Source organism: Melanostigma gelatinosum (genome assembly GCF_949748355.1).
Source record: "Melanostigma gelatinosum genome assembly, chromosome: 10".
Taxonomy (NCBI): Eukaryota; Metazoa; Chordata; class Actinopteri; order Perciformes; family Zoarcidae; genus Melanostigma; species Melanostigma gelatinosum.
In genome coordinates this window covers 4902951-4913688 of record NC_136643.1, presented here as the reverse complement: position 1 = coordinate 4913688, position 10738 = coordinate 4902951, and the positions used below count along the sequence as shown (strand labels likewise).

General features: G+C 43.6%; 1 protein-coding gene across 1 annotated transcript; it reads left to right on the top strand.

Moving 5' to 3' along the window:
- Positions 1-2903: 2903 nt before the first annotated feature.
- LOC306783058 (G-protein coupled receptor 183) lies at positions 2904-9072 on the top strand (the record flags this gene model as incomplete). Its single annotated transcript, XM_079276589.1, has 4 exons — positions 2904-2959; positions 7465-7823; positions 8248-8762; positions 8845-9072. 4 exons carry the CDS (start codon positions 2904-2906, stop codon positions 9070-9072), a joined length of 1158 nt encoding a protein of 385 aa, XP_079132715.1.
- Between the last annotated feature and the right edge of the window lie 1666 nt (positions 9073-10738).

Here is a 10738-nt window from a genome sequence, read left to right as displayed (position 1 = left end):
ATGACAAGAATTCTGAAGTTGGCATGCAGTAAAAAAGTTTGATTGATGAAAGAACGTCGATTTTTATTGAAATATAAAATTGTAATAAATAACAATGACTTGTCTGCCATCATTTATGTATTCAAAAAGGTGCTGAGACTTTTACATTTTGTATTTACTGGTGTTTGTTTGCTTATGATTGCAAACAAATCATATTATTCATTGTAGAAAAAAAAGATCATCATTTATTTTCTTCTACATGACTCACATAAACCTCATTTTTAAATGAGTGTGACTTTCTAGTTAGTATGTCACAATCACATGACGGGTAAATTCTGTCTCAAACAATATAGGTATCCCTACAATTGTTTATGATAACAAACGCCACATTGTCTTCGACTCGCTCAATATGATCCAGCAGATGAAGCTGTTACAGTAATGGAATTGGAACACATGCGGTAGATACTGTTGATCGGAAGAGACAACGAGGATGACCGTATGTCCCGCATGTGATGATGATTAGGTCGTGGTGTCTCTGATCTGCAGAGGACAGCAGTCCTCCCCATCTGTCCTGATTCTGAAGGCGTCTGCGTAGACGGAGCAGCCACTCAGAAATTCCTCGTGGGCATCCTCCTGGAAAATAGCACAAAGGTTTACCAAACATCATTGTGGCGGTGGCACCAATTATTGTTAATATACATCAAATAGCCTCGGTCGAGTCCGAGGAGCGGACTGATCACTCCAATGACGGCAACTGTCAGTCTGCGCCCGAATGAAGAGAGCTGTTGAAATAATTAGTCCATGCCCTGTGAATAAAACAATAATACAACAGCGGAGATGACATCCAAAATATGTCAAAATAGTCTCAGCTGACCTGAAAACCTGCCGGGGCACGGCCGCCGAACAAGGCCTCGTCTTCAGCCGGTGGCCACAGATGAATGCAGGCTTCGTTTTAAGTGCGCTATGTACATGTTGGGGTAACGTTAGTGAAGGGGAACAGCGACAGGAAAACGCAGCAGTCGTTGGGACAGCGTTTGTTCGACCTTATGTACACAAGTTTTGACGTGTGCACACATTTGCTGCAGTACATTTGCATTTCAGGTTTTATTAGATTTGAAAACATGTACTGTGTCGTTTTTTTAAACGATTTACACATTTCTTCATCACCAAATCATATCAGAGAGAGAGCAAAAAAGCAAGAACCCCAGGTCATATATGTATCTGTGCAGTTAAACCTGAAAAGAAAAATTAATTTAAGAGAAATATGAAAAATAAGAAAATAAAAAACACCAGCAGAGAAGGTCAAAGGTCAGCGCTCAGAACTAGAGGGACTGTTTTGCTGCAGATCCTGAAGATGGTGCTGCTCAGCTGCATTTCTCAAATAATTTTAGCAGAAGTATACAGACAAAACCGCATTGCATTGAAAGACAGTCATGTGAGACCTCCTCACTTCAGGTTTCAGATCCAGTATGCGTGCTGCTGACCAAGTCGCTAAATCCCTACCAGCCCCAGGGGAGCGGCACTGTAGCTGACCTCTGACCTGTGATTCACCTATGGAGGGGAGTGGGCTAATTGTCCAGATGATCATTGATGTCTCACTTTTTGTTTGCTCGATTGACTGAAACCGTTTAAGATGAAGTCAATCAAACTACAAGAAGTCACGTGTGTGTGTCTGTGGACTGGTTTGTGTTCAATTTCAGCGCTGTGTTCGTTATTCAGTATTCATCAGCTCAGAATACACCATCGCATTTGCATGTTTGTCTTGTAAATGAACTGTGCATGTGGGATTCTAATTGTTTATCAAAAAATATCAACATTTTTGTTTCTCACTAAATATTCCCAGCTACTAGCTCTACAGAAGTTAATAAATGAATCAATTGTGCTCAGCAAACAACTAACCTAAAACAGAAGAGCATAGAGGAATTACTAGCAAATTACTGGTAATTCCTTAGGAAGCAGGAGCAAAGTGAATTGTATGGCCACTGCACTTACACTTAAACAAGATTGAAGGCTTTAAGGAATAACTTTGTGAGTTCTGCGTACTCTTTCTGGTTTCAATGTACTTTAAAGCTACTGCTGTACAACATGATTAAATGACAGTACCATGTTTTGGTTCCCAGCAGTGGTGTTGCCTTCAATGCTTTCTGTTCAGAATTGGGCCTTCACATCTTGATGTCTATTTCACTGTGCTGCATCGGGGGGTTTTGTCTGAAGCTCCAACAAAGCTTTTTCTGTGGCCTAAAACCCGGGAACAACTTCTGAGCAAAAACAACCATCAGACCACTTCAACTTTTTCAGGTTATAACAATCAACGATTCCTTGACATGTGGCAACCAATCAGAGCTCACCCGTCTGCAGTTGTAGTGAGTTGTGTATGTGTATGTGAGTTTATGTAACGCAAGGCTTTTCCTAAATGTGGGAGCAAGGTGGAGATCGCGGCTTGTTCATGAGTGTGAAGTCACGAGCAGTTCAAACGGACACCAGGCACGATGAGCCGGCGTGTGTTTTTAGCACAACCAGCCACACTAGTGTCAACACCGTGACATGTTAGATTAGGAGAGGCTCGCCATGAACGAAAGGGACTGTGGACTGTGGCTTTAAAACGCTGTCCATGCACACCTGTGACAGCGTGAAATGTCGGGCCCTTCACACGCACAGCCTCAGTCAGCACGAGAGCACTTGTATCTTCATTTACATTTATTTTTAGGTAAGGCAAGCCGAGCGACTTGTCTCTGTGAAGCGAAGGGTCTAAATAGTGTTTTGCTTGAAAACCACACAAGAGCTCGTCAGTTGTCGACGGTGACAAGCTGGGACGCAAAGTGTGAACGGGGAGAGAGTGTGGAGCAGGGGACATGGATTCTGAGCGGGGCAGGCGGTGGCTGATGCAGGCGGGGTGGAGGGGGGGGGGGGGGGGGGCGGTGATGATGAGAACGGACACGAGCCACATGAGGCCCCCTGACAACGCAGGAGTCCCCCTGCGGTATGTCCAGCAGTCTACTTAGGCACACACACGCACACACACACACACACACACACACACACACACACACACACACACACACAGATGCATAAACGCACACAAGCACGCAATTTCAACACCACCACACTGACTTTGTAAAATGGAAATATTAAATAACGAGAGTAAAACAAACTAAAACATTTTTTTTAAAACCGAAACATTTTGCTCAAATTAATTTCGTCCTTTAATTTGAATGGGGCTGCATTATTTTCTGTTTGTGATTCGTAGTGATTGCACCCCCTCTAGTGGCTTTATGCGATAATAGCAGTCAACATTTATAGCAGCCTGCATTGCAACTGAACTCACACATACACTGCATGTCTACGTGTAAAGAAATCACCATTACCTAACAGCGATTGTCCATCAGAGCGCTGCTTTTGTTCGGCTGCTGACTGGGTCGACAGCAGCACGGCGAAGTTGGTCCGATAAAGCAGACTAGAACTTCGACGCGGGGGGGGGAAAGTGTCACACACAATTCATTTTGGCAGCGAAAAACATCCTAAATTTGGTTAGGCATCGTTTGTGGAACCACGCTGGCTGTTCCGCACGCGTCGAGGACACCAGAAGTCATTCCCAGTTTGCCTCACCAACACACCGCTGGTCCCCCCCCGCCCCACGAGGGGTGCCTTTAAAACGATATGCCTTCTGGGGTGTTCTTTTATGGGGCTGCAGTCGCAACCATTGACTATTGTATAATTCTCTTTAAATCAGTTTGTCCCCCCCCTTTTTTTGGAGCCCACCCCTGACTTAACAACCAGAAAAAGGTCACATTTCTGAGAAGTGACTTCCGTGCATGTTCCATGCTGGGTCGTCACTTTCAATTTCCTAAGACCTTTCATGTCACACACCCATCAACCCAGAGAACTGCTATACACACCATGTGCACCATTTCCACAGTGCTGGTGTGATCTATGGAGTAGAATACTGTAAATCAAAAAGCGACATTTTCTAAGCAGTCATTTTGACTAGATTATATTCAGGTGCAGAGTTGATCCAAAAAGAGAGGCACCGTTGTGATTTCAAGCTTTCGGATTAACTTTAACACCGTCAACAGGAGCAGGTTTGCACATGTTTGCGATGAATAGAGAGGTAAAAGTCATTGATGCAGCTCTTAATTACATTGCTTGTTTTGACTCGTGAAAACTCAAAGGGCATGCATGAGCAGAAGTGATCATCTCCTTCTTTCCACGTCCTCCCGCTGTATTTAACACTGAGAACCCACCCCCCCCCCCCAGGACACCTAGCGAGCGCTCAACAAACGACGTGTCTTTCCCTTTTTCCAGCACACGAGATGTTTAACTCTGCGCACAGAATTAATGGAGCATGAAATGCATGCCTGAAGTGCAGCAGGCTCCTAACCTGCAGGTGACATGAAGTTCTTATTGTGACCGAACTGAGCTGTATTGACCTTTTGCCTTTCCAGCAGCCATCCATTTCAATTACACCAACCTGGAGAGCTTTGGTGGGCGAGCGAGATGAGATACTGTAGCCAGTGTACTACTACTACTACTGTACTGCTATTGTTAGCTTGGCCACTGTACTGTACCATTAGTCTTACAATAATTTGATATGATTTAGCACACCGTTGGACCTCATGTCGCATCACATTTGTATTTTGATTGAGGGTTTAAGTGATAATAATGGTGATTATTTTTGGCTCTTATGTTCTTTGAAAGGTCGTGGCAATGTGAACTCTTACAAGGGCTCTTTCTTTTTTTCACCTTTATTCGACAGATAACAGTACAGAGACAAACTGAAAACAGGGACAGAGAGAGAGGGGTGTGACATGCAACAAACGTCCAAAGGCCAGTATCAAACCCCCGGACCGTGCCTTAATATGGTGTGCACTTTCAGCATTTGGCTACCAAGGTGCTCCACAAATGATCTTTTATAAGATGCTAGCTTTCTATGTCTATTAAAGGCTATCACTGAGATACATTTGATGAAGGATGATGAGTGAGAATTTGCAAACTGAGAAGGTTTTGTTTGCTGAAGTGATGCTGCTGCAGCTTACTTTGCCACAGCTTTATAAACATCATAACTATTCTCAGAATTTAACGAGTTCGTTTTTTTCAGTTGGGATTGTTCACGTTTTAAATTATTTTAGCGGGTTGGTGGTTGAGCTGTATGTAGAGGTGAAATTCTTCAAACTGTTGGTGATTCATTCACACATCACAGGTTTGTTTTGGTTGTGTTATTGTTTTACAAGCACCAGCAACACTTCCGCTTCCTTCTATATCTTCCAACAGCTCCACCTCAGGCCTGCATGCCTTCACCTCAGCTACGTTGAGTTCAAACTTGAGAAACCTCAGAGGCAGGAAGGTATCATAAAACCTCACACTTAATCACTTCATCTAACCTTTCTCAAAATACGCTGCACCCACTGCAAGCGGTAGTGCAAATACGTGCACTCTTTCATTGAACTCCAGCGAGACCAAAGCGACCAAACTGAAATGGATAATTCATGCATGCATTAACGCAACCAGTACTCGCTTACTTTATCGCTCTCTCTCTCTCTAACACACACTGAAAGCACTCTGTATCACTCTTGTTTTAACCACATTGTGGGAATGTGAGGTCTGTGCTCTTAGTCCCATAGTGGGGACTCACCTTCTATTTGGGACAAAAAGTGGGTACCCAAAAGGTTAACCGTCAATATTTAGAGGTGATACTTTCCTTTAGACTTACGGTTAGTGTTGTACACCTAAGTCACGCAAAACGTAACCTGCGTAGCGTAGGCCTACTTAATAGTGCAAGATGGGAGCATTTCAAATGCTTCTCAGTGGCTCGCAACTCATTGGTGCCAACAGCGCTAACAGTGCAAACAACGGAAGGCAGAGCTAACAGCGTTTACCTGAGAACCACAGGGTGGGCACCACGTCTTCACGACGACCCTGTCTGTCGGGACGACGTTATAAGCTGTGAACACCGTACGAGCGCAGTGCAGAGCGGCGGCCATGAGCTAGCCAGAGGGGCACGCTCACATGCACAAACATGCACTTAAAGTACACACGGCCAGCCCGGCTATGTCAACAAAGCAAGGAGAAAGTCTGACAACAGCACACACAGAGAGACTTCATTCTCTTCTCAGTTAAACATTACTCCACCATATCTTTACAGATAATAGTTGTTTGCTGCTATATAATTGAATGCTCTAAATGTCCTTTTTCTGCTTCTTTAACTAACGTAACTACTTATTTCGCTTTACAAATGTAGGCTACTTATTTTAAATCAAACCACAATATTTTGCTGAGTGTACACAAGGAGTTTTATTGCCTAAACCTAAACAAATACACCTAAAATCTAAGTAAACCTACGTTGGAAGTTTATTTTGGCAAGACGCTGTAATGAGCGGAAGCTGACACATACAACGCTGATGCGCGAATGGAACTGAGAGTGTCATAGTTTGAGGCGTAGGGCCACTGACCAAGCGTTGGTATTTGACGAGTTGGGAGTGAGAACATGTTGGCCAAGACGGAACAGTACGATACGGTAGAAATGTCTCTGTCATACATGTATTATGAAGGCAAATCACTGTCAAAATCCGAGAGCGCAAATGAGATCCATGCGTGCGCGAAAAATCAAACAGCCGCGCACGTATTTCACTTTGACGAGCGCTTTTACAACACTCCGCGAGCAAAATTTCGTCTCGCGCGAGCAGAATTCATGGATCTCATTTGCGCTCTCGGATTTTGACAGTGATTTGCCTTCATAATGTATACCTTTATACATGCAGATGCACCAATCCTTATTTGTGGAGGAGCTTTGAAAGAGTTTTGTGCAACTCATCAAATGTCCTTAACAGGTGACTGAGATATACATTTTAGAATTAATATTCATATCAATATTATTGTGTACTTTTGTATATTGATGCTTTGGCAACATTTCTGAAAATGTCATGTCAACAAAGCACATTGAATTGAATTGAGAGAGAGAGAGAGAGAGAGAGAGAGAGAGAGAGAGAGAGAGAGAGAGAGAGAGAGAGAGAGAGAGAGAGAGAGAGAGAGAGAGAGTGACATTTTAGTTAAAATCACAAAATGTTCTATCTTCATTTAGTTATCATGCTATTAAAATTGAGGGGACTATAGATCACATTTGTTTCAAGATTGTCAATGTAAAGCTCTAAAACAGTCTGCCACGCACAGTGCATAGAATAGAGCTCTACAAACTACTGGGGTTTCAGTAAGACAGACATATGATGTCAAAAAGGAGAGGTGGGATTTGAACACTGCTTCCAACCTTTTCAGAGGCATTTCAAGTAACACAGCTCAATTCACAACCACAACCAGCAGACTCAGGAGTGTAAACAGTAAATCAGCTGGGGAACCGTATCTCTTGTTGTAAGTACTATACGTATGTATTATCTTTATCTACTGTATAGCTCAGTTTTCCTTCGTTTATTGTTCCTTTGCTTATGCACTCGTCTTCTGCTTTTTGATTTATGATTTTCACACTTTTCTCAAAATGACAGGTGAGATGGCATTTGAAAATATCACCCCGGACTCAGCCGAAAACCCTCCAAACCAGAGCAGCTGCGACGTGTTTGTCTACCAGAGGTCTGCCGTGGTGCTCTTCCCAATTTTCTACTCTGTGGTTTTCATTATCAGTGCTTGTGGCAACAGCTTGGTCCTCTACGTGATCTGCCAGAGGAAGCAGAAGTTCAACTCCACTTCCGTCTATCTGGTCAACCTCGCACTGTCCGACGCCCTGTTCACACTGGCGCTGCCTGGACGAATTATTTACTACATCCGCCACTTTGACTGGCCCTTTGGTGACCTCCTCTGCAGACTGACAACGCTCCTCTTCTTTGCAAATACATATGCAGGTAATATTGGTTCTGTTGCCAATAAGGCTCCACGAGTGTGTTTTTACACTTTCTAAACATATGCTACCACATCTCCACGTTCAGACTTTATTTTTCCACGTTTAACTTCATGTGAGAGAGACATAAGCATTTACATAGGAGAAAAAAATAGGATACAGTATAGAGTTCATTCAAAATTTGCATCCAACCTTCATACACTTCCAAGTATATGAAGTGTAAAAAGTTTGTTGACCATTTCAATTATTAAAATGGGACCAGTATGGTGGAAACACCTTCTATAAAGTCATGGATGCGCAGCCCATTTGGTTAACATTCATGATCTCTACTTTTGGTTATTATCTGTGGAATTATGTATTTGTTTTGCCATCCTGCTCTGCATGCGTTAAGCAGAAACGACATTGTGTATCCATCATATTTCCACCAGGTATTGGCTTCATGACCTGCATCAGTCTGGATCGATACCTGGCCATGGTGCATCCACACCAGCTGCAGTGTTTGCGAAGCGTGAGGGTGGTTCGCAGGGTCTCCTGCGTGGTCTGGGCTGTGGTCTCCCTGCAGGTGGCCCCCCTGCTGTTCCGCAGCATGCTGCGCGAGCACCAGGGGAGGCGAACCTGCATGGAGTACTTCAACTTTGAGGGCTCCCGCTTCACGCCTTATCTCCTGCTCCTGGCCTGCGTCATCTCCTTCTGCTGTCCGCTCGCCGTCATCGCCGGCTGCTACGCCAAGATCAACCTGAAGCTGCGAGCCGCGGCCAAGCAGAACTCCATGACCGGTCGATCAAGGAGGAATCACAGGGTCAACACCATCATTCTCCTCATCCTCCTCACTTTTATCGCGTGCTTCAGCCCTTACCACCTCAACGTCATGCAGTTTATGGCCAGAAAGATACACCACCAGGCAACGTGCGAGGAACTGAGGGCCTTTAAGGTGTCCTTACAGGTAGTACCGGTGCTCCTTCCATTGATTGTCGAACGAGTCCCCGTCAATTTTTACTCCTTATGATATACCCTCTCCCTTTCAGATCACAGTTTCGCTCATGAACTTCAACTGCTGCTTGGACCCAGTCATCTACTTCTTTGCCATTAAGACCTACAAGAAGCGGGTGCTGAGCCTGTTCAAGGACTATCTGTATACTTCCGCCGCCTCCTCCAAAATGACAGCTGAGAACAGCAGCACAACACCCGAGAGAAACCACAGCTCAGCTTTACAGGAGATACACAACCAGTGTCACAGAGAAGACCTACTTTAAGGCCTATTTTAGTCCCTTTGTCTGTGGAAATTACAAGTCTTTCACTTGAGATATTGTGGCATGTTCATATGCAGTGGATAAACATTAAAATGCAACATCAAATTTGCTAAAAATAACAAACAAACCAAAAAAAGTGTTAATAACGATGATGTTTGGTTGATAACACTGTATGATTTATTCTTCTATATCTGTTATATTTCTGTTTTTACATGATATCGTATTGCTTTTCTTGTTAACATGCGTCTGTGATACAGTCGTGTCATAAAGTAATGTAAAAATGAATTCTGCTTGAATCAGTGTAAGGGGGAGGGAATGTCCTCACTGGCCCAAATAAGCTTTTTTCTGCAACATTTGTTGTGGTCATTAATGTAGTACAACGTCAACTTTCGCTTCCTTTTTGTAGAGAAACACATTATGCGGACCAAGTCGTGTGTAAGTGGGTAGTTAGTTTATTGATGGACACTGAAGCTGCTAATAAATACATCTGTAATGTGTGCTCTGTTATTACTAAAAAACTTGTTTCATATGGTCCATAGCTACATATTATGCAAGAAAGTTGGGTATGCCAAAATGAAACCGTGTCACGCATCTCTCTTTCATACCCACATCTGAGTTCTGTGTGGGAGTGCGTAGATGAGCACTGTCACCGCTTCCTCACCCACCTTTCCTGCTCCCCCTCACGGGCCTCATTCCAGCTGAGTTCCACATCTTGTGGTCGGCCTGCTGCTTGTGTGTGTGTCTGACAAATTTAAGCAGGTGCACTCTCTCTGTTTGTAACGCAGAGTGCCATATTTAAATTTAACCTTTAACATTTCCTGCGTATTTGGAAATGTTGCCCTGTGATTTTGCATAGAAAGTAATTCACGGCACAAATTGTGTCATGAAGGGGTTGTATTGGTTTGAATGATTACTGATGCCTTTCGACGTTATTGTGCATGATGTATTTGTCAAGACACAGAAAACACAAACAAGTATGATGACAAATTATATAGATTATTCTTATAGGGTCTCTGAAAGTCAGTTATTGTGTCGGTGCAACCCACGGCACCGGGGTCTGATCACAAGGGACCGTCCGACTGCCCGTCCGGAACACAGGTTTACACAGGTTAGACAGGCCGTGGCAGAGACGCCATATATGGTAGCCCCGCCCGAAAGCATACTCTGCTTTATGGTCTGTTTGACTCTAAATGGACCATCATTTACTAAATGAACATCATGCTGTATTGAAGAAGACTTGAAACTAGAGACTGAGACCATAAACTCATGTTTACAATGTTTACTGAGGTAATACATCAAGAGAGAAGTAGAGTCATTTTCTCATAGACTTCCATACAATTCTCTTCAACAACCCGAGGAGTCGCAGATTAAACGGACATTGGCTTCACTTTTCAGAACCCGAGGTTGCTGCCTGATCTGAGTTGCCATGAACACGTAGGCAACGATAACCTCACGAGAAAGGAGCGGCCATAGGTTTTAGAACCTCGGGCATGATGGGAATCATGTCGCCGGATCAAAGAGTTGATTGGCTCTTGGTTTTGACTCCAAACACTATGTTTAGTAGGAAAACCCGTCTTTGAATTTGTAATATTTATCGTTAGATTATAGACCATTCGTCCCATGTTGTGCAATGAATGCTTAATAACGGAATAAAATATTCCGGTCCAGC